Source organism: Sinohyriopsis cumingii, chromosome 11 (genome assembly GCF_028554795.1).
Source record: "Sinohyriopsis cumingii isolate HCF-2022 chromosome 11, ASM2855479v2, whole genome shotgun sequence".
Lineage (NCBI taxonomy): Eukaryota > Metazoa > Mollusca > Bivalvia > Unionida > Unionidae > Sinohyriopsis > Sinohyriopsis cumingii.
The window spans coordinates 49,447,406-49,473,180 of record NC_142971.1 but is presented as its reverse complement, the minus strand read 5'-3'; the positions used below and the strand labels follow the sequence as shown (position 1 = coordinate 49,473,180).

Sequence of the window (25,775 nt, the reverse complement as noted above, 5' to 3'; positions counted from 1 at the left end):
TCTGTACAGACAGGAAGTGTTAACCTAATATGTATGAAGAAGCATCTATACTCCGCTGCGCTAAAAACTAAACCGGCAGTGGCGGAAGAACGGGGTGGTTAGAGTTCAAATACACATCTGATAAATTCATGAGTCCAAATTAACAAATTCCCTTTAAGTTTCCTGGCAAAGAGTGTATTAGGAAAATACAAATAAAACATCATTTAATCTGTAAAGAAATATAAAAGACATTAAAAAATTAAAGGGCATAAGATCATATTCTGGTTTAAGGTGGTTCAAGATATTAGAAATATTTGCAAAATATGTAAAAGAACTGTTTGGTTTCAAACTGAGTTGTGGTGAAATGTTCTTTTTAATGTTGTTTTTTCTTCTTCTTCTTCTTAATGAAGTGCTTTTCTTTCAGCCATATAGAAAGGTATTAAATATAATTAAATCAAGGGATGGGGGAGGGGTAGCTGAATTTTGACATTTAGATGTGAAACAACTAAAATAAAGTTTTTCAGTTGTGGAAAAATGTTCTTTTTAATGTTATTGCTTTTTTTCTTCTTATAGAAGTGCTTGTCTTTCAGCCATATAGAAAGGTATTAAATATAATTAAATCAAGAGATGGGGGAGGGTAGCTGAATTTTGACATTTAGATGTAAAACAACTAAAATAAACTTTTTCATTAACATCTCATTTAGAGGCAAAGGAGCCATGAGCAATTTATATTCATATAGCAAGTCACTAAGAAAGAGAACTTCCTTTGTATTATCTAATATGGAGTTTCATCATCAATAAAAGTCCTTTTACCTTTTGATTCAGTTATGGTGAATATTCTCAGTACCAAAAAATTAACCAAATATATGTGTAAGGCTTATTTTGAAATGTTGCAGTGAAATTAGGCTCTTCATGACTTCAAGTGTTCTCTCAATTTGTAGATTTTAATTCTCAGCATTAACATACCATCTAACTCAACATTTTTAAATTTTGCATAGCATCTTCTTAATAAAGATTTTTGTTGTTGTAAATTTTTGGTGCTGTGCTTGTTAATCTCACATGTAATTATCTTTAAATTACCTTGCCTATAGTAATTATCTTTGAATTACCTTGCCTATAGTAATTGTCTTTGAATTACCTTGCCTATAGTAATTGTCTTTGAATTACCTTGCATATAATCATTAATTCCAAACCAGCCAGTCAGCTAGGCCTTCTGGTGACTGCATTGTGATAACTGTTTCAAAATGATATGACTGGCATTATTTTGACTTCATGTTCTTTTCAGAGTGCCTTTTTTTAAAGATGGCAGAAAAGGTCAATGGAGCTGGTATTTATTTACTATTTATGCATAGACAATAAATTACATTACTTAAGACAAAATTTGCTCTGCCTCTAAATTTATAATTTAGCTTTAACTATTTTAAAATGTGGCTTCTGATGTATTAATTTCTTATTTAGCTAAATAATTTAAAAATTACTGTTAGAACAAAGAATTTCAATATAGACTTGTGTTAGCATTGTCATGTGAGATATGGATTTCTGTTAACATTGTCATGTGAGATATAGAGTATCCTTTTATATTCCTTCTCTCCATATTAAGCATAAAATTATATATTATATAAAATTTTCTTGCATAATTGTAGATTTACAGACATTTATTGTTTCTTCCTCATTCACCTCCAAACTCCAGGAAAATTTAAATATGAATTTAAAATGAGTAAATGCAAGAAATAATTACATATACAAATTTATATCAATGAAAATGATTATAACTGAGACAAACCTTGTGCTTTCCAAGATCTGCTTTCTTTCTATGACACTGAATCTCTCTATTCCTTTAAGTCCCATGTCCTTCAACTTCAGATACCCATCCCTTGGACAATTTATAACCAGAAATTCTTGTTATTTCCTGGATTGAAAAAGTTCTTGCCTTCCCGCAAAAACTTAGACTGACTACCTTCACAAGGGAAATTATTTAAAACATTGAATTTCGTTTTGGACCCCCCCCCCCCCATTTAGCTTAGTAAGTCAGGACTGACTTTATCTAACTCCCAAAAATTGTACATGCCCATTAAAGTTAGCATAATTATCTATATTCCACCTTTATTAATAACTATTTCAGATCTGTACAAACTCAATTTATGGCACTTATTTCAAATGGACCAAAATTGTCTCAGGATTCTCTCCATGTTGTCCTTTCCCACTGCTTAACCACAAGTTAACTTACATGTCTTACCATTATCTCAATGGATTCTAATTAAAAATCAACCATGCTGCAAAACAAGAGCATCACATCCATCACAGGATAATGATTTATTACGGGTCTAGCCCATACGTAACACAGCAAGTAAGATTGACTCATGTATGTTTTGCAATAACATTTTTCTTCAAAATTCACTCTGTTACATCAGCCCCCATTTGAACAGTAAGGTTCAGAATTTTGCTGTCAGAATTTTGAAGATGTAGCCACCCGAACAACCTTTCATCTCAGACTCCCATACTCTGCTTAAACAATCAGCCCCTACATGCTTTAATATACCGTACCTGGACATGGTACTGCTGAAGAAATAATGACCATCTCAATAAATGTCCATTTGTTAGCTTAGCTTTAGCTAGATAGGCAGGTGGTTGGTGGTCAGTTTCCAAAAATAAATTCCATCCATACAAGTAGCGTCGGAATTTAGATATTCCCAACATAATTGCCAAGCATTCTTTCTCAGATACAGAATAATTTTGTTCTGCAGTCAACAATTTCTTACTACAATATGCAACTAGAAATAAGTTTCCATCATACTCTTGCAATAGCACTGCTCCTAAACCTCTCTCAGAAGAATCAGTACTTAAGACAAAGTTCTTTGTCACGTCTGGTTATTTCACTACTACGTCTGACCTCAGCCTGTCATGTAACATCTGAAATGCACGTTCACAAATCTCGCTGAAGCCTTCTTCCTAGTCAAGTCAGTCAATGGACTAGCAATATCACTGAAGTTTGCAACATACTTATGATAATAACCTGCCAGTTCCGTGAAAGATCAAACTTCTGTCTTAGTGATCGGTCTTACTGCATCCCTAAGTTGGCCAATTTAAGAGTTATCTGAGGTTAATGCATCTTCACTGGGGGTGTGATCTAGGTAGGTTAGTTTCCTAAACCCTACATGGCACTTAGATGGTCATGCAGTTAAGTCCTGTCTAAGTTGCTCTAAAACTTTTCTCAGCAACATTGTATAATCATCCCAAGTAGCTGTCACTAATAATAAGATGTCCATGAAGTTCGAAACTTGTCCTCCTTTTCAGTTCGAGGTAATTTTCACATTGTATGGGGGAAGACATTTGCTGCGTTCTGGACCCTGAATGGCATGACTACCCATTGATACATTCCATCTGGAGCTTTAAAGCCAAGTCTTGTTCTGTCTTCACTTCGGACTGGAATTTGCCAATACCCTTTGACAGATCAATGTATGTAAAAAAAATATTTCACATTGGTCACTCCTGCAAATATGGAATCAGAACCCCGTAACATTTCTACCTGAAAATTGTTATCCTGTTTAATTCCCTATAATCAACACAAAATCAGTGAGTGCCATCCTTTTTCTACACCAAAACAACAGAAGAGCTATATGCTGATTCAGCTGGATCTACAACTCCCAAGCTGATTGTAGCTTGAATTTCATTTCTGACAGTTTCTAATTTCGCGTGTGGTAGTGGATACAGTTTCAATTTCATCCAGTAGCTTCAAATTGAACTTCTCAAAATCAGTTTTGCCAGGTGTTCTGTCAAGATGCTTGAGTAATTTTGAAGTATTGACTCCATCTCATTACGTTGCTTTGATGTTAACGTCTTGTCAAGGACAATGTCGATGTAGGTTTCTTCCTTCATCAAAGGACAACTAGGAAGTACTTCTATATCTCCTCTGTTTTTTGCGGGTTCTTCAGTCACAACTGTAGCAACCATGAAGTCTGTGCATGTTTCTATTTCATGATCATGCTTAAATCGACATACTGGATCCACTAATTCTGTCCACTTTTTCTCCATTACAATGGAAACTTTGATGTTTGTTGTGCTCTAAAAGCAACAACAGCAACACTTTGTCACACACTTCAAACTGTCATTCTTTCTCTTTCTATTGTAATATGTGGTTTAACATTCCCACGCATCATGGAGATTCTTCTGGGCCAAGTTACAAACTTCCTCAACTTTGTTGCATAGATTAGCAACATACTGATATATTGTACGTTCTTTCTCGGTTGCTTGTTTATTCGTTTAAAAGTGGTCTCATTACTGTCCTCCTGTACACTAATTCAAAAGGAGGAAAACCTATATTATCCTGTGGTACTTCACGGTACATAAAAAATATTGCAGGAAGGTATCAATCCCAATCCCCAGGTCGACCTTCACAAAGCTTTTTCAAAGCTTGCTCCTGGGTTCCATTAAAACACTCTACTAGATGACAGCACTGTGGGTGATATGGATTGGTAGTCAGGTGTCTAATGTTTATCTCGTCCATCATCTGGATCACAAACTGCATTCCACGTTCAGTTAGTATCTCTTCAGGAACACCAAAAATTCTACTAAACTCCTAACAAATCCTCAGCCACAGTAACTGAGTCAATGTTTTTTTAACCCAACTGTCTCCGGATATTGGGTGGCGTAATCAACTATTGTTAACACATAGTGATTTCCACTCTCCAATGCAGGTTTTCTCTGACCTACTAGATCCATCACCACCCTTGTGAAAAGATCATCAATCAGTAGAGAGGTTTCTAGTGGCATTGGGCATGGGGATGTTGTAGGTCACACGACAAACAAAACCTTTGGACATGTCCATATACACTTGACCAATAGAACTCCCTCACTAGCCAATCTCTGGTCATTGCCATACCCATGTGGCTTCCAAGTAGACCCTCAAGTACCAGCCTAAGCACATTGGCTCACTTAGTTCTAGGCACAATAAGATGTTTGAACATATGTGTTCCTCTCCTGGAGTATTGGTACAAAATACCCCATTTCAATGTGAACCTCACCTTGCTGTCAGGCAATTTCCTTAAAGACACATCATTTGCATAACTGCGTACCTTGTTGAGAGACAAACATTCCTCCTGAAATTTTCTCACCTCACTAGGTTGCAATTTATCTATTGGCAAAGTCGTGGGTCTCAGCGGTTTCAACCCCAACTTTCACTTCATAACCCTCGTCTCAACAGACCCCATGTTACAGATTAGATGTTTAAGGTTAGGCTGTGGCAACACATACCTAAACACCGTAAGATTATGTTGTGAGACAATCACAACAAACATGCTACTTTAATTCGCTTTTTTACATACGAAGAGTCTAGGTCAATACTGACCGGAAGTGAATCTTTAGTCCTGTTAGCAAACAGGGCTTTAACCATCTCAACTGTATAATCCCCAAGTTTTACATACTTACTATCTACCAAGGTCGGATAGCTAGCCGATATCACACAGAACAGTTGTCCTCTCCCCATTAACTGTAGCTATTACTATGTCAGTCAACTCCACAATTTTCGCTTTCTGACAGTATCTGGAGTGAATGTGTTCATTGTTGTCAGATGGTGCATTGTAATATTTAATAAAATGGCCCAGTCTGCTGCAATCATAACACACAAGGTCTCTTTCTTCTCAACGGTACCCTTATCAGCTCTCAGGATCTTCTCCATCCCACAGAAATAATCAAGACTGGGATTACCAGCCTCTGGCCTCCCACCATTCTGTCTCCGGGGTGCCCCATCAGTGGCCTTCCTAGGTTTACTGATGCCGAGTCAGTCCCTGCCACCCCATGTCGTTGGATGCAAGTGGACACTCTCATAATGCTCAACCATCACACTTACATCCTCTAACACTCAAAAACATTTTCAGAAACTTTCAGCTGATAGCTCATAGTGCTGTAGTAGTGCTACCTTTAGAGCATCATAGTCATCTACCTCCTTCGGTGCCATATCATTATAGTCATCCTTTGAGGTACCCTGTAAGAATGCTGAAATTTTAATAGCACACTGGTCTTTGGGTATCCAATGTACCCATGCCAACTTTTCAGACTTCATCAAAAATCATTAGGTTTTCAATGATTTTGTACTTGTCATTGAACATGGACATAGTAATCTGGATAGGTCGCCTATCATCTGATTGCCTACTTGTGGGTCCTGAATGTTCATTCAGTTTTTTGACCCTTCTGGACTCTGCTGCAATCCTCAGCCTCTCTATTGCTAATGTATGTTCGTGTCCCCTAGCTATTTCCATGGCCTGCAATCTGAAAAACTTGAGCTCTTTCTCTCCCTCCGCTGCTTATTGTTCTTACTCTCTTCATTGCTTGTCTTTCTTTCTGTTGGTCTGCTGCTTGTCTTTCTTTCTCTCTCTGTCTGCTGCTTGTCTTTACCAATCAACTTCAATTCCATAACTAAGTGTCTCTCTGTTGCCATCCTGGTCTACTTGTACAGTGGCACAAAAACTAAGCTCTCTACCTATACTCTGGTTTCACTGTCCTACTTGGAAATAGCTCCACATGTATTTACCTACTTCTGATGTGGCTCTTTCTATGAACTCACTTAAACCTCACTATCCCTTGCATAATGAATCAATAAATGGGCGGTACACAGCCTGAATTTCTCCCCAAAATTTAGTACAAGGTTTCACGTCAAAACAAGGCATAATTACTACTGTGGGACTTACATAATTAACTCTTCTCCCAAGAGAATAGAGGGTAGTCCCAACTCTGAATTTCACAAATTCAAAATACAACCCTTTTCCCCCCCAAACAGGAGATTAATATCTCAGGTATGTGCCTTAATTTGCTAGAATCCCATTAGTAGGCATCCATCATGAGACCATGGATCAGCACCAATGGTTATTGATATCTGTTTGGCAGTATCTGTTGTGCCTACAATTTCCGATGTGAGAGTGGCAGTCTCTGCTACAGTTGTTGCACTTTTGATGGTTTGCTTCTTTGGTCCTGGACCTTTCTGTGGATCATTTTTTCTTTGCTTTCCGCCTAAGATCCCTCTCTTACTCTGTGAGTCCCTCCTGTACCTCATGTTGCCATGCACACCTGTCTCATACTCTGTGAGTCCCTCCTGTACCTCATGTTGCCATGCACACCTATCTGAGGCAACCTATTCCAAAGTATCTGTTCTTATTCAAAGTGCCTTTGGTCATTCTTGCATGTATATTTTTTGCGTAAATGAGGTCTTCCAATCAGTCTTTTCCCTGTTTCCAGCTCCCCATGTAGGAAGTCATTTTAGATGCATCTGTCCTCCATTCTGGACACATGCCCAACCAATGCAAGCAAAGAAAATTGCATACATTTAACATATAAAATGCACAGATAATGGTTTGACTCACTCTGATTGATATTTCTTAACCAGCACTACAAAGTCACTGTCTGGATAAATTATGTTCTATTCTATATCGCTCGGATTTTCCACTTGAATAATTTGTCCAAATCCCAGAGAAGCCCCCATTTTGTTATGGGGTGTTGGTGGTTATCATTATCTAGAGGATGACTGACCTGTGTTATTGCCCTGATCAAGTGAATAATAAAAAATATGAAATTAATGGATGGAATAAATGGAGATCTGAGCAGAAAATATATAATAAAACAACACGAGCCCCCATATATATAATATAACAATTTAATCAATTAGATAAGCAAAATAAAATGATACAATCTACTTGAAGGATACACTTTTATTAGAAAAAGTGATTATCAAAGGTTAGTAATAATGCAATTAGCAGTTCCATTTACACAGATATGAAAATTTTCATCATAAAATCGATTAAGTGTTTTCGAACTCAATTGTCCAGTATGTCTGCATAACCTGATGACTGTTGCGAATCACTCCAGGTTTAACACTGGTAGTAGGCTGGGGTTGATTTGTCCCTCATGCTCCCATACTGCAGCCTACAAAAACTCTGTCTTTCCTCCAGCCTCTTTAATTGCATCTTACTTCTATGTCTCCCACTGTGATGTGTGGAGCTTTTTTTTTCCTTGTTAAAACAGATAACAGGCATCCTAAATATTTTGTTTCTTAAATAAAACATTATCCCCTCTCTCATTATGTTAGATATGTATCATCATGTAATTCAAACAAACACTAACTGCTAATATAGTTTCCACGTCACTGCCTATCATCTCAAAGAAAACATAGTACATAATATTTCAACCCTTGCCTTTTTTGACAATCAACCATAGCTTCTCCGATTAACCTGATATAGTTATCTGAGGGAGCTCATTATGAATCAACCATGCCCCCATCAGCCCAAATTAAAATACCATATCCCTAACACCAAATTAAAATACCATATCCCTAACACCTTATCATGGAGTCATAAAGATTCAAGTTTATACATGTATAGTAGTGCTCTACTACTCCTCTGTGCACATGAGAAAGACCTTTGATTCTTCTGTGATTGTGTATGAATCTGATTGATAGTATAACGTTGATCATTATAGAAGGACTTATGTGACAGATGGATAGTATAACGTTGATCATTATAGAAGGACTTATGTGACAGATGGATAGTATAACGTTGATCATTATAGAAGGACTTATGTGACAGATGGATAGCATAACATTGATCATTATAGAAGGACTTATGTGACAGATGGATAGTATAACATTGATCATTATAGAAGGACTTATGTGACAGATGGATAGTATAACGTTGATCATTATAGAAGGACTTATGTGACAGATGGATAGCATAACATTGGTCATTATAGAAGGACTTATGTGACAGATGGATAGCATGACATTGATCATTATAGAAGGACTTATGTGACAGATGGATAGCATAACATTGATCATTATAGAAGGACTTATGTGACAGATAGATATTATAATTTGATAATTATGGAAAGACCAATGTGAGACACATGTCATTATAATGTTGATCTTTATAAAAGGATATATATTGGACTTGTATTGAAGAAAACTATACAATATTTATATCACTCAATAATAAAAAGGGTTCCATGACAACAACCACTTTTATTAGAGTAATCATATTATAATGATGTTCCTTATAATATGGGGGTGCTGTTGTTGTTGTTGTTGTTGTATGTTTTAACGCCATTTTTCAGCACAAGATAGGCTATACATGGCGGCCAGTATTAACGGTGGAGGAAGAACCCAGGAAATCCCCGGAAAGAACCACCGACCCTCGAGAAGCTACTGGCAAGCTTTCTCACATACCCACATTGGCCGAATCCGAGACTCGAACCTACGCAGACAGAGGTGAGATGGCAGTGATATGGGGGTGCTGTATTAGAGATTAACCGGAATTCTAAAACAACAAGACTTACCATCAACACTGGGTAAAAAATTACACAAAGAAAAGCATTTTCCCCCAGCCTTACAAGGAAAATATCAGACAGAAAAAAGCATGCCACAGCAGTTGGGAAAAGGATGTATGTAAAACGTTTCATTAATGAGGAAAAGTGTCATAAATACAACATGAAATTAATTCAAGAAAAGATGTTTATAGATAAAGATTGCTAAAAATGAATGTTGGAATGCTCACAAAAGATACAAGAAGAGAAATGCCAAGAAATATTCAATGCACACAGGATTATTTGAAAGGCAAAGGTATTTATTTGTCATATCTTCCTTAATATCTGTGTAAACAAAATAAAGAAACCTAAGCCAATTAACAGGGTTTTTGCATTTGAATTGAATACTGTGATATTGTGAATTAATAATAATAATAATAATAGTAATAATAATAATAATAATACATTTTTTATTTTATAAGGGTAAACTCAGTTATTATGACTATTCTCCCCTGAGGCCCTCAAAATGAGGAAACCACTGTAAATAAAAAAATTAAAAAATAGCAAAGCTTGAATACATTAAGTATAAAAGCACAAATTACATATGAAATATATTAAGGGCTGTTCCATTAAAACATATATGGGACCCAGGGAAGGGGCTTTTAAAGTGGGGTACTCATCCATAGAAGCAATTTAGAATTTTCTTATCATTTTAATATGAACTCTGAAATCAATGTACCCTGACATATATTTTAAAAAAATCCACCTTCCCTAGGTACCATGTATGTTTAAATAGAAAAGCCCAAACAGAATATATTGGAGTGCATGTATTAGAATGTTTACATTGAAAACTGCCTTTTGAAATAATAATTATATGATTTAGTTTCAAACCATTTAGATTTATTTCTGATCTGATCACATTGTGGAGTTCATATTATAGAAGATCACCATAGTAAGCAAATGATTTTTAAAATATTTGTTTTGGGAATGGTATCTTGGAATGATCATTTGTATTTAATTCAGTGTTAATGCCATATTGTTTGTGTGTATTTGGGTCAGTGTTCTTGCTTCCTTGTTATGTGTGTAACTGGTTCAGTGTTACTGCTATTATATTATTTTGTGTAGTTAATTCAGTGTTAATGCCATATTGTTTGTGTACTTAGTTCAGTCTTATTGCTTCCTTGTTTTGTGTGTACCTGGTTCAGTGTTACTGCTATATCATTTTGTGTAGTTAATTCAGTGTTAATGCAATATTGTTTGTGTGTATTTGGGTCAGTGTTATTGCTTCCATGTTTTGTAACTGGTTCAGTGTTACTGCTATATTATTGTGTGTAGTTAATTCAGTGTTAATGCCGTATTTTTTGTGTGTATTTGGGTGTTATTGCTTCCATGTTTTGTGTGTAGTTGGTTCAGTGTTACTGCTATTATATTATTTTTTGTAGTTAATTCAGTGTTAATGCCATATTGTGTATTTGGTTAAGTGTTATTGCTTGTTTTGTGTGTAACTGGCTCAGTGTTAATGCTATATTATTTTGTGTAGTTAATTTAGTGTTAGTGCCATTTTGTTTGTATATGGGTCAGTGTTATTGCTTCCTTGTTTTGTGTGTAACAGGTTCAGTGTTACTACTATATTATTTTGTGTCGTTAATTCAGTGTTAATGCCATATTGCTTTGTGTGTATTTGGGTCAGTGTTCTTGCTTCCTTGTTATGTGTGTAACTGGTTCAGTGTTACTGCTATTATATTATTTTGTGTAGTTAATTCAGTGTTAATGCCATATTGTTTGTGTACTTAGTTCAGTCTTATTGCTTCCTTGTTTTGTGTGTACCTGGTTCAGTGTTACTGCTATATCATTTTGTGTAGTTAATTCAGTGTTAATGCAATATTGTTTGTGTGTATTTGGGTCAGTGTTATTGCTTCCATGTTTTGTAACTGGTTCAGTGTTACTGCTATATTATTGTGTGTAGTTAATTCAGTGTTAATGCCGTATTTTTTGTGTGTATTTGGGTGTTATTGCTTCCATGTTTTGTGTGTAGTTGGTTCAGTGTTACTGCTATTATATTATTTTTTGTAGTTAATTCAGTGTTAATGCCATATTGTGTATTTGGTTAAGTGTTATTGCTTGTTTTGTGTGTAACTGGCTCAGTGTTAATGCTATATTATTTTGTGTAGTTAATTTAGTGTTAGTGCCATTTTGTTTGTATATGGGTCAGTGTTATTGCTTCCTTGTTTTGTGTGTAACAGGTTCAGTGTTACTACTATATTATTTTGTGTCGTTAATTCAGTGTTAATGCCATATTGCTTTGTGTGTATTTGGTTCAGTGTTATTGCTTCCTTGTTTTGTGTGTAGTTGGTTCAGTTACTGCTGTTATATTATTTTGTGCAGTTAATTCAGTGTTAATGTCATATTGTATTTGGTTCAGTCTTATTGCTTCCTTATTTTGTGTGTAGTTGGTTCAGTGTTACTGCTATATTATTTTGTGTAGTTAAATCAGTGTTAATGCCATACTGTTTGTGTGTATTTGGTTCAGTGTTATTACTTCTTGTTTTCTGTGTAATTGGTTCAGTGTTGCTGCTATGTTATTTTGTGTAGTTAATTTAGTGTTAATGCCATACTGTTTGTGTGTATTTGGTTCAGTGTTATTACTTCCTTGCTTAGTGTGTAACTGGTTCAGTGTTACTGCTATATTATTTTGTGTAGTTAATTGAGTCTAATGCCATATTGTTTGGTGCATATTTGGTTCTGTGTTATTGCTACATTGTACTGTGTCTAGTTTGTCCAATGTTATTGCTATATTGTTTTGTGTGCAGTTGGTTCACCATATTTTCTGTGTAAGTGTTATTGCAGTTTTGTTTTCTTTTTATTTACTGGTTTCAAAATAACATATTGGTAAATCATCAGCACATAATCTTGCTCCATTTTATTGCTGTATATTACGCACGTACACTGATTGCAAAAGAACCAACACTCACACATGACCTTTTTTGAATTTTGTCACACACATAAATGTTGTTTTACATGTTTGTGGCAATGACAAAGACTTCTGATAATTTGATCCATAAACCAGGCAGAAATATTAATTGATTTGTAAATTTGGTAAAGAAGCTTTTTGGACCAGCACACTGTTTGCTTTACTTGTGAACACTAAATCTTGAAGCTAATTGCATTTGTTTAACTCCAGACATAATCCTGCCCAGGACTTCAAGCTTCACTTGAACAGTAAAAGCTTTATGTTTCTGTATCCCACTAATTAACAATGTGTCCCCTATTTTTTGAATGACTGCAGCATGAATAATTGTTAAGGAATAATGGATCCATTTTGATAGGAAATGCAGAATAGTATTCAATGGTCAACTGACCGATGATCGATAACACCACAAAGCCATGAACATGTTGAACGTTTTCTTGCTTATTTTATTTTTGAAAATATAAACCAATGCCCCATAATCTGAACAACAATTAGTAGTGAGATTAATTATGAAGATAAGCAATTACTAAAATTAACTGATTTTTAAATTTTGATGAGAATTTTGTTTTCTTTATCCTTTGAGCAAACATTTTGTACACAGAATGCATTGAAGAAAAACAAAGAAGACGCACTGGTATTATTGTTCATAGTTGAATAATAATAATAAAAATAATGACTACCACTAATCAGCTTTTTAATGAGCTGACTTCTTTTAAAACTAAGCTAAAATCAAAGGGAAGTGACCTACTACTGACACACCTGAAATGAATATCTTCAAAACTTTGAACATCTTTATTCATATTAAGAAAGATGCAATCGAGAGACAATTTTCTTTTTAAACATTGTGTCACATCTTGCCAAATTATTAACTCAAACTCATTTATTTTGGCACAAAACTTTGCACTTTTCCACGAAGATGGTGAACTTATTTTAAAATCTACTGATGCATGATCTCCTTACTAAAATGATAATTAACATTTGCATATTTGTTTTCATACTTTGAAAACAATTTTGTTTCATGTTCGAAGAAAGATATGAATTTTCACAAGCAACACAACAATCGTGCTGTATCCATGTTCATGTTATAACAGAGCATGATAAGCAGAGTCTCAATGTATTTCTTAAATGACTGTAGCTTTTTGTAATTGTCATTCCTAATGTTGTAATGTAATGTTGTAATGAGTGATATTCATCCACAAAGTGCCTTGAAACTTTAAATGCCTATTCTTTATACCTCATTAAGAAAATTCATGACAAAACTTCTGCATAACAGCAGCCAAAATGTAGAATCCCTTTGAATTTCTGGAAGTATACTGATGAAGGAGGAATTCTCTGGTACGAGCAACGGCCAATTTTTCAACCCTAGGGCTAGCCTATTGCTAGTTTCAACATGACCATGACCCGGTCTTGAACATTATAAAACAAATTTCAGCTTCCAGGTAATTCTGATTGACAAGTATCAGTCTGACTTTCCTCTGTAAAAACGCTAGCTAGTTTCAGTCCAAGATGATCCAGTGACCACATAAAATAATCAGGCAGAGGTGACTGTAGTCCAAATGGAGAACCTTTTTTCTTGTGAAGGTTAGGCAAGGTTATTTTGTATCTATGCAGATGCAGAGGTATAAGCTCAGACGTGCTGTCCTTCACCCACAGAGCATTTTTCACTTTTGGTTTTAATTTCTGAAACAAAATACAAAAGTTAGTAAGTGGAATACAAAATTAAAAAACTATGCAAATTAATACATTTTCTTACAATGTACCATTTAAGGTTAATTCTTATCTTTGGCTACTGAGGAAAATCAAAACATATGTTCCTATTCAGTATAGGGTCATCTTTTATAAAAGTTATATTCAGCCATATCTGGACTACTGTAATGTAATTTGGGGTAATACCTATAATTCAAACATAACAACACTTTTAAGACTTCAAAAGAGGGCTTGCCATTTGATTCAAGATCAATGTATAGACAATTTTCAGGATGCAATGAATAATATAAAGGTTTTAACAATACATGAAATAATATTTCTTAGAAAGGCCAAATTGATGTATAAAGTATCCAGAAAAGCCATTCCTGTCTATCTTGATAATCCTGAGCATATATTTTATCTTGATAATCCCCATCACATATTTTATCTTGATAATCCCCAGCACATATTTTATCCTGATAATCCCCAGCACAGATTCAACTGAGATTGGCAATTTCAACAGGAACAGGAGCTAATGAAGGTACCTTATTCTTGGCAACAACCCAGGTTGGCAAAGAAAAGTGACCAATTCATAGTTACCTGATACACATAAACAACTCTGCTCCACTGACAAAGCAAGAATTTCACTCCTTCTAGCCAATGTGATGGACAGAAGGAAGCTTGTTTTAAGGGTAAGAGGAAGCTCCACTCAAAGATTCATAAGGGGTTCAGATGATGACCAAAGAACACACAATTGTTTCCACTTTGTTATTAAAGAGTGAGAGACTGTTCTTTGGAGCTCAAAGTACCTGATCAGTTCTGAAAGATGTGGGTCAAACCCTTCAGTGGAAACCAGTGAATATTGTAGAGGGCTTCTATAAAGCCCTTAATGGTGGATCCTGAGCAATCTTTTACTATGATGAAAAAAAGAAACAAATCTGCAACTGTAGTTAAAGGGGAACAGATAGGATCAACACATTTCCTACTGCACCAATTACAAAAAATTCTCCAATTGGCATGAAAAACCTTGAAGGCCATTTGTCTTCTAGCCACTCTGATGCTTCTGGCAACCTTGCATGAAGAAATGGTCCTGGTAGACACTATTTGATATGAGCCAGGCATGAATGCAGATGATCTGATGAGTGCTGTTCAAGTGTAACTGTCTGTGTTGTGAAAGTTTCATGGAATCATTGACCAGTAGGTTGAGAAGATCACTGAGCCATAATTGCTGGAACCACAGGGGAACTACAATGATCAGCCAGGACTTGGAAGTCCTGACTCTGAAAGGTGACAAAGGATAAGCATGCAGTCAATCCCACTTCAGACTGATCCACCACCCATACTCTCGAGGCAGGCACTGGAGAAACAAAAAGAGAGAAACTGTTGTTCAGCCTTGTTGTGAACAAGTCTGCCATACGCATTCACCACATGCGAAGAAAAAAAAGTGTCTCACCACTGAATGACACAGACAATATTCTGTCAGAACTATTTATCCTTGTTTAGGAAGCAACAGCAAGTTTGACTTGGGCAATATCCAGGACAACCTCTCCAAATTGAAGATAATCACTAAGTTTTGTGACACAGATCTGGGAGAAGAAGGCAGTAAACCTGTATTACCACCTTATGAACCACACAGCTTCCTTGCCCATCACCGGACCTATAAAAGGAGAACAGCTGAGAAGGATCTGGTGTGTCAGGTTCTTCTGGGAACTTGTCCGTATCTACACAAACTGACAAAAATTCATTGTCCTGTCTTTACTTTCTAAAGTGAGACAGGAGTATTTTATAAAATCTACTGCTTGGGAAAAGGGTCCTTTGATGAGGGTTCAAATTCCTGTCTCTGCTCACAAGGGGATAGGACTAGCCAGTTATTTCATCTCTCTGGAGAAAAGGATTGACAATTCTTTCTTGGCAGTGGGTGATGATGACCTCCCCTCCCCTTGATAATGAGGCTGGAAGAGGCAGGGAAGATCTAGGGCATGCCTTATCTGCCAATCCATGGAGTCATGGCAAGGTCATGGTTGAAAAAGAAGACATAGACAATTTAACACTCAATGTAGATGCAGAATTTAACACTCAATGTAGATGCAGAACATAAATATCAAGAGAGGGATATCTATCTTATACTTTCCCCTAGAATGGTCCTCAAAATTCAAGTTCGTTCCTGACCCATTCCTCATATACCAGAGGTCAGTCAGAGGTGCTTCATGTTTGTCAACAAGCTCTGAGTGATCTGTGGTCAACAGCTCAAGACCAAAAACAGAACATCGGCACCAAGCATAAGACAGTGATTAGCACCAGTCTTTCGTCTTGGGAGCTGATACCTTACTACCATGTGTTGTCCGTGATCATTACCTTTTAGTCAAAGCTGGTGACATCCTTCCTCTGGACACCTCTCTCATGGAAGCCTGTGACTTACCTAAATCAGGAAGTTCCATATACCCCTCTTGCGAATGGAAGGGATCCTCCGAAGATGAATAGGAAGAAGCAGGACCTTATTCCTGGCCCTATAGGCCAGCAACTTTCGGCCAAGTCTCAAATCTCACAAGGCCACACACAACAAACGGTGCAGCCATCTGTGCATATACACATAATTCACATTGAACAGGTGGGGTGTTCATCTTACTTCGCCTTTTATGCCTATATTTCACAACACCTTGAGACACTATTGAACGAAAAAAGGAATATAAGAAAAAACAAAACAATAAACCACAACCAATAAGAAAGAATTCCTTATCTTAAAAGTGATTAAAAATTTAAGGGTAGAAACAAAAGAACTTCCTTAGCAAGGTACTCCACAAATCTATGAAAATGGACATGTATGTGAATATAAATCAAATGACTGGGAAGCAAATGACAACACAAGAAAAGATATGGCCGGTAGCAGAATTGCCATATATCATTAATGTACTAAGATATCAGACTGTGATCATGCTGGTTTTTGATCTAACTCCAATTACTAACTAGAGGAGAAAATGTCCTTGGACTTTGGACAAGTGCCAGGAAATATTTTTGTTGCTTTAATAGCATTTTTAACACATTATTGACTATATCATGCCAAGGAAACAGGAGCCGAGTGCCTTTCATAAGGACACTGAAGCAGCTGACCTGGGCATGTTTGGAACCCATGACCCCTGGATTATATAAACCACATTCCCTCTAAAAGTCCAAGATTTTCTCAGATCATTATAAAGTTTCTTCATGTAGTTCATGTGAAAATACTTGTGTCTCATAAGGTCAAGGCCAGCTGAACTAAGGATGTAATTTCTATAAGAAAACAAATATGTCTAACATGTGATTCTACCAGTGAAATTCTAATAAAAATACCATGTTTTATAGTTGAAATCTACTGCTTATGAAAATTAAAAGTTTTTTACACATTCCATAAAAGATCCAAACTCTGTTTTATGTGCTATATCAACACATTAGAGAAACCAACCAGAACCAGTATACTTACTGGTGCAATGATGCATAGCAGAAAAATAAGATCAGAATTGTTAAAAAATTATTGTTGACATGTCTACACAACAGCCGTTAACTGATTACCTTATTGTTGGAATTTTATGAGTTTATGGCCAAATGCAGGATGTTTTTTTTGTTGAGGTTTTGTAAATAATAAAGGGAAAAAAATGTGGTTATGACGTCTTTTGATGAAAACTGGTAGACCTTTGACAGAGCAAAGATAAGATGGAGACTGACCATAATAAATGATTTTCGCAGACACACTAGTAAGAGTGTTTTCAATATTTTGTCATGTTTAACTGTTGTTGTAAGGTTCAATATGTTTTACGAAGAATATTTAAGAACATCTCTAACTTATTTTGTTTAATTCATGAAATAATGCCATCAATTGTATTTCAAACACTATCTGAAATTTTCATTCACATTAAGTTCAATCCCTGGTTAAAATATATCAGTTAACAATGAATTACAAGATAATTAATATTAAAGTTGGGATAAATTATTCATAGCAAAAATACATCATGTATTTTTCATTGTTTATTTCAAGTCTAAATCAATTTATATTTTTTATTTTATTTACAGTGGTGAAATTTGCCAACATATTTTTGGATCTGAGCTATGAAGAAAAAGAAGCCCTTGAGGATGAGACAGAATCAGGAGTACATCTTAAGTCCAAGTCAGGAACGTTCTCTGTGAGGACTGCTGGATATCAGTAATATATCATGGTCTATTGTGTCAAATGCTGCAGAGAAATCAAGGAGGGTGAGGACTGTAATCTTTCCGCTATCCAACGCAGAGAGAATGTCATTAACTACTTTTAGAAGAGTAGTTTCAGTACTGTGGCAATGGCGATATGCAGATTGTACATTGCTAAAAAGACGGTTTGAATTTAGACGAGACACAAGCTGGGATAGAACTGCCTTTTCAAAGACTTTTTATATGAATGGGAGATTAGAAACTGGGCGGTAGTTCTTTAAATCGTTATGGTCTAGTGTTGGTTTCTTCAGTACAGGCTTTACAATGGCAGTTTTGAAAAATGATGGGAATTCCCTGGATGAGAGAGAGGTATTAATAACATCAGTTAGTGAAGGCAATACTGGATCCAAGCACTCAAGCAGCAGTGATGTTGGAATTGGATCATGTTCACATGACTTTGGTGCACTCTTCATCAGGACTGTGTGTAATAAATCCATAGAGACAGGTTCAAATGCTGCTAATAGTTGCCGCTCAAATTCTGTATCCCAACTGCATGTGTCATGAAAATTTGCACCCAAAACCTAATTTTCTGTCAAATGATTACACATATGCATACATTTTTTCAAGAAATTGTTATCAGAATTTCCACTAATGTGTGTCAGAGATGTATTCTCAATTGAGAAACTAGAAATTTGATGAAGCTTGCAACACTTAATGTTTAAGTAGCAGTGAATCAATGTTTTCTTAGAATTCCAAGAAAAAGGGGCCCATGGGGCAAGGTAAGGACTTCCTTGCACTTTCATTGGGACCTGCCTATTATCTGGTAACTTATTACTTGCCAGTAACATCACAATTATGAACATTTAAATGAAGTTCCTTTAATTAATACAGTAATCATACTAGTTCTTTTTTATGCTAAATTATTGCTTAAGTATTATGTTCTTATTCACTTAAAAACTTTCCATAGTACAGATATATTAAAAATGAAAAAAGTTACACATATAGTAGCTCTATCACATTTTCTTGTAAACTGATGCACAGTTCTTAACAAAATGAAATAAAAGTTTTCATTTTGGTTATATTTAAACCAACCTTTTCATTCAGAAATTTACATCCTACAACCATTTATATACCTTTTTGGTACCAAAAGGTCCAATCATTTATACAACTGGCATTGTTCCCTTTGCCTCTCCAAAGGCCCAATCATTTATACAACTGGCATTGTTCCCTTTGCCTCTCCAAAGGCCCAATCATTTATACAACTGGCATTGTTCCCTTTGCCTCTCCAAAGGCCCAATCATTTATACAACTGGCATTGTTCCCTTTGCCTCTCCAAAGGCCCAATCATTTATACAACTGGCATTGTTCCCTTTGCCTCTCCAAAGGCCCAATCATTTATACAACTGGCATTGTTCCCTTTGCCTCTCCAAAGGCCCAATCATTTATACAACTGGCATTGTTCCCTTTGCCTCTCCAAAGGCCCAATCATTTATACAACTGGCATTGTTCCCTTTGCCTCTCCAAAGGCCCAATCATTTATACAACTGGCATTGTTCCCTTTGCCTCTCCAAAGGCCCAATCATTTATACAACTGGCATTGTTCCCTTTGCCTCTCCAAAGGTCCAATCATTTATACAACTGGCATTGTTCCCTTTGCCTCTCCAAAGGCCCAATCATTTATACAACTGGCATTGTTCCCTTTGCCTCTCCAAAGGCCCAATCATTTATACAACTGGCATTGTTCCCTTTGCCTCTCCAAAGGCCCAATCATTTATACAACTGGCATTGTTCCCTTTGCCTCTCCAAAGGCCCAATCATTTATACAACTGGCATTGTTCCCTTTGCCTCTCCAAAGGCCCAATCATTTATACAACTGGCATTGTTCCCTTTGCCTCTCCAAAGGTCCAATCATTTATACAACTGGCATTGTTCCCTTTGCCTCTCCAAAGGTCCAATCATTTATACAACTGGCATTGTTCCCTTTGCCTCTCCAAAGGCCCAATCATTTATACAACTGGCATTGTTCCCTTTGCCTCTCCAAAGGCCCAATCATTTATACAACTGGCATTGTTCCCTTTGCCTCTCCAAAGGCCCAATCATTTATACAACTGGCATTGTTCCCTTTGCCTCTCCAAAGGCCCAATCATTTATACAACTGGCATTGTTCCCTTTGCCTCTCCAAAGGTCCAATCATTTATACAACTGGCATTGTTCCCTTTGCCTCTCCAAAGGTCCAATCATTTATACAACTGGCATTGTTCCCTTTGCCTCTCCAAAGGCCCAATCATTTATACAACTGGCATTGTTCCCTTTGCCTCTCCAAAGGCCCAATCATTTATACAACTGGCACTGTTCCCTTTGCCTCTCCAAAGGCCCTTTACCTATCCATACCCCTGAGCCACAAGTTAGAAACTTTCTAGCCTCACCCACAAAGTATAAATGCACTTACTTGTCACTATAATTGAGTAATTTTAATGTAGACATCATGGATTCTAAGGTCAGTCCTTACCATTTGGGCTCCACCATTGGAGCCATAACGAATGATACTCAAAGCCAGGGAGCTTTGATATCTCAGTGGTTAACTGATAGGGTTATGACCAGACATGTCTATGTTCAATTTCCACCATCTGATCAGACTAGATCAGCTACCAAATTTCTTGGGATTTTGTTTTAAAGGCCATGGGTTATTTGTATTTTGAAATTAAATTTGTTCTTGTTGTTGCAGGTTTAATGCCATCATAATAGACTATACATGGCAGTCAGTATAACTGGTGAAGGAAGAACCTGGGAAAACCCCAGTAGGAAACACTGACACATGGTAAACTAATGGCAAGCTTTCTCACATAACTGTTGGGTATTTTATGGGTTGCCCTGGTGGATTAGTGGTGCGAATGCTAGACTCCTGACAGGTGTGGGTTCGAACTGCATCTTCAGATCATGTCCTTGGTCATGCCACTTTATTTAATGGACTTTTCACTAAAATAACTTATTTGTTTTGCTGTGCTTTAAAACACCAAACCAAACCTTGGAAGCGTTTCAAGAAAAGAAGTGCATTGGGTTATTTTTTATCTTTTGCTACAGGCTCTAAATTATAAAACACAATTCTGTCAAATAATTTGTAAGTAATGACATTTAATATATAAAATGCCATAAAACAATACACAATACATGTGAAAACTTTATAAACAACATCTTCACTTTAATATTACAATACTTGAACCTGTCAAACTTCTTATCTAAACATGCCAAATTTGCTTCAAAATATTAAAGAATTTCAAATGTGATCATGAATTTAGTGATGATTCTCAGCAAATAAATTTTTTAAAAAGGTTTTAACAAACAAAAAATGCTCTGGCTAAACAAAAATCAAAATTACTAAGAAAAAAAAGAATAACTAAAATTATGTATATAAAAAAATGATCCTTAAATCCATCCAAAGGCTTTATTGTTTGCTCCTTGATGTATTTCAGAGACACAGACATAGTTCTGGTCTTCCATAAAAGAAGCTGAATTTTTTAAATAGGTAGGTTAGGTTTTTCTCCCCCAATGGAGTCTTCATGGGCATCACCCCTGATATGGGGTCCATGGGGCCGAAGGCCCCCAGCCAAAAACGCATTTTGCACTCATAAAAAACTGCTCCTGGTGCAACTTATAATCATAAAATAAACCAAAATAATCATTTGAAAAACTAATAAACTTACCAAAAATGTTCAACTTGGTTTCAATAATTTCACAATATTTATAATCACATGAAACTGTTGTCCAATACCGTTGAGGCTGAAGTTATTTCATGTGCAAGTCAGTGTTCACATCATAATTAAGTCACAATAATTTGTCAATTTTTGCAGCAAATATATTATACTTCTCTCTTTTCATAACAAATCTGTAAAATACACACCTAATTACATCAACAATATACAAATAATCTCATACATTCACTTGTCTTTTTCTCTTATGGACACAACGTGTTGATATGCCAGTCGAGCTCTTTTTGTGGCTTTGGCAAAGATTTCTTTAGCCTTCCTTTTTGCCACCAGTGACTTTTTTGGCTCAATGTGCAATTGTTTCTTTTCCTTCTCAATGAGAGCCTTTTTCCTTTCAAGCTGGTGCTTGTATTGGCAACATTATGTGTACATATTCTGACAGAGGGCTACATCTGTTACCTCATGCAAGAAATCTTTCTTCTTATAGTAATTAACTGCACTTTATCCAGATGCCTCCTGAGCTCTGATTTTTCCATATGCAGCTTCTCATGTAGGTGCTGTTTCAAACTCTTCAAACTGTGATTACCATAATTTAGATCTTTCTTGCAGAGGTCACAAAATGCCAATCCTCAGGCATTCAGTTTTCTTATAAACTTAACAACTAAATTCCTGTCAACTTTTTGCTCCAGCCATTCCCATTTCCATACTTTTTTAAAAACATTTATATAAACTTTTCATGTCATGTCAACAACTTGGGGAACCATGTTTTGCAAGCATGCTTCTTCTTTCTATTGCTATCAGTTTCCATTACATGAAGATTCACTGGATGATATTACCTTTGACCAATCAGAATACTCTTTACGAGAGTCATGTGCTAACTAATATATGGAGCGAATAATTTACAAGGGTTGTTTCAGACTGGGACTGGAGAGACTGTTTTTAAAAAACCAGATTGGAGATGATATAACAAATGGACAATACCAAGAAAAATCTGATTCAAGTCAGGAGAAAAGCAGAATTCCAATTTAAAATGGAGAAAAATCATGTCTGGAGACAACAACATTCTGGTTTGGATGGGCTCAGCCAGCTTTAAGGTGTTTTGCTTAAAGACATTTCTGAGCTCTAATGTCTTGCCCATAATGATAGTACAGTCATTTCATTCACAAAAAAACACTTAAACCCTATAATTTGTTAAGCTAATTTCTTCCATAATTTATCTCATCTTTTCAGAGTGTTACTTGTTATATTTCCATTTTATGTATTTTGTTTCAGTTATAAATTACAAATTGTTCATTTTAATCCCTAAGGTTTATTATTTTGCTAACTCTTATAACTTGTTTTATTTAAATTTGTGCATCCTGTATTTTAACATTTTCATAAAATATGTTTAAAAATTTTCTGTAAGGGAAGAACTCTGCAATCCAAAATTTTCTATTCCCAATATCTCTTATTTTAGAATACTTCCTTTGGCATCTTTTCATAGGCAAATTGGCAAGTAACTGCATGTATCACACTGTGTTCCTATGTTTCATATACTATACATGGTTTCAATATGAAATGATTACAGTAGAATATAAACTCTTGACGTTCTACATGTGCTGTCCACAAATAGAGTGAGAGAGGAGAAAGATATGCTATGAGAAAACAACTTCATTACAAGACAAACAAATTGAGAACTACTTTGTAACTGAATCAAATTTCAGTTAACAAGTATCAGTTCTCAGTTCGAAAAGTGCTTCTGTCCTCTAAGTCATAATATAAGGTGGCAAACACCACTCACAGAGAAAAGACCCTATAGTGTTCACAAGCTCAACCAATCAAATGCAAGAAAGCTTCATTAATATGCAAAGATGTCACTCATAACCATCCAAGATTTAAATAGTATAATATACTAGGCTTGATTACAATTTGTTCAAAAGTGAAGCAGACATGTGCAACTTTTCTGGGACTTTGACAGGATAAGTGGCTTTTAAGGTCACACATATAATGAGTAAATAAAACAAGACAAGGGCTGGACCTGGCACACAGGTTGCACATGACTGCTCTAAAGTGCTTCTAAGCTCAGTCAATCATATGCAACGACACCTCATTAATATGTACAAATTTCCTTCAGACTCATCCAAGACCTCAGTAATACAAAACTTATGTACCTAGTCTAACCAGTTTGTTCAAATACAAAGCCTATAGTTCACAAGCTCAATCACATATATGAATTCCACATTATTAAGTCTTTGACCAGGTGAGCTAAACACATGATGCACATCTGTTTGTTGTTTTTTTTTTTTACCTGACTTTTAGAAATTAAAAACTGAAGAATGTTTTTTCTCCCCAAACAGGAATATAGCTCTGAACTCTAGGGTGCATAAAAAATAGCTTCACCTGAGACCCTGGTCTGGCATTTTCTGGTGGCACCTTGAGGGGAATATCCATAACATAACCAACTCTGGATGAATACAAGTGATCTCCAAGGATTGGACTTAGTTTTCCTACCATGTAGACTTCTAGACTGTTCTGTTCTTCTGTAAAGAAAAACAAAAAAAATTAAAATAATTGGTAAAGGTCTTTAAGGAACATATAACACTATGCAAAGCACCTTGTTTTGCATGTTCAGTTGAAAAAGTGAAAAAGTATTAAAACCTGCACATGGTCAATTACACTCGTGTAAAATGTTTCTGTGAAATGAAAAATCTATCCTTATTTTCACTTATCTGTAAGTATAATTCATTATGTTGAGTCTTATTTCTAATGCCTTGCTTTCGACATGATCAGCCAACAAGATCTGACAATATTTCTTGTAATTACTGAAAACTTATTATGACACATCTATTATACAATCAGAGTAGGACATATCAGCCATTTCATAGTAAAGTCAAGAGATAAATTATGATGCTCACCATGCTGATGCTGGTCTTTACAGCTCATACACACTGGCCAGTTAAAATAGTACACAAACAGCCTAACAGCTCATACTCACTGGCCAATTAAAATAGTACACAAACAAACAGCTTAACAGCTCATATACACACTGGCCAATTAAAATAGTACACAAACAAACAGCCTAACAGCTCATACAGACTGGCCAATTACAATATTACACAAATAAACTTTTCTTAAACAGGACTCAAAATGCATGTATTCTATATCCAATCATCAGTTCGTATTGATATACATCTGGTCACAAGAAATTTAGACAATTACAGTAAGCAATCCTCTTTGTGAATGACAACCAGGGCTTTAAAATAGTGCTGATGGGTGGCAGGTCCAGGACCTGTCACCCTCTGAGGGAACCAGATCTGACATGCATATAAACAGGTTTGAGTTCCTGAGATGTGAGGAACATCAAATTTAATACAAAAAAATAGTTACATGTATGAGTTTTAATAAATAAAAAAGTAGTTATTTTTAAACCATCCAGTCTCCTTTCTTTACTGATCTGAACAAAATGTCCAGTAGTCTAAAATGGTCTTTGTTTTTACTATCACAGGACTCGAGATTAATATAAATTAAGTCAAATCAACCTTTAAGTTTTTTGTACCATGATACAGGGCACTGGACCTGTTGGCTAAATCAGGGAACTTTAAAAACAAATTTTTCCTGTATCCTGATCATATTTAACCCCTGGCCAATTTGTTTCTCAGTGTTCTTTAAATGTGCAAGCATGGTGTTAGTCATACTTTACATCTTTGTTAGGCTTATTATTTCTTGCTGGGGGTCCATTTTTTCATTTTTTATTTCCTGCAGCTTTTCAGATTTGCTGATGGATGAGAAAGCAAAGTTACAATAAATAAACTCATGACTCATATTGATCGTCTGTTACAGTATGTTCACTGGCATAGAACCAAGTGTTGCAGGTTGGTTGGCATTTTAGTGTTGTAGTCGCTGGCTAATTCAACCTTAAGGTACGGGACCAGTCATGCAATATTTTTAGCCAGCCATTACATCAGAAATATATAGTCTCATTGAATGAGGCTTCGCACAGATGACTTGGGAATTGTCTC

The 25,775-nt window shown here is 35.8% G+C and overlaps 1 protein-coding gene across 2 annotated transcripts in view; it reads right to left on the bottom strand.

Annotated features, from left to right (window-relative positions):
* Positions 1-13,006: 13,006 nt before the first annotated feature.
* LOC149788419 (mitochondrial mRNA pseudouridine synthase RPUSD3-like) overlaps positions 13,007-25,775 on the bottom strand; it is a 38,703-nt gene continuing 25,934 nt past the window's right edge. For both annotated transcript variants that reach the window (XM_089974386.1, XM_089974385.1), the window contains 2 exons: positions 24,157-24,296; positions 13,007-13,909 (listed from right to left, as the gene is read on the bottom strand). In XM_089974386.1, the coding sequence (XP_089830512.1) occupies positions 13,658-13,909; positions 24,157-24,296 (392 nt within the window). In that variant the 3' untranslated portion in view covers positions 13,007-13,657. The remainder of the gene's footprint in view (positions 13,910-24,156; positions 24,297-25,775) is intronic.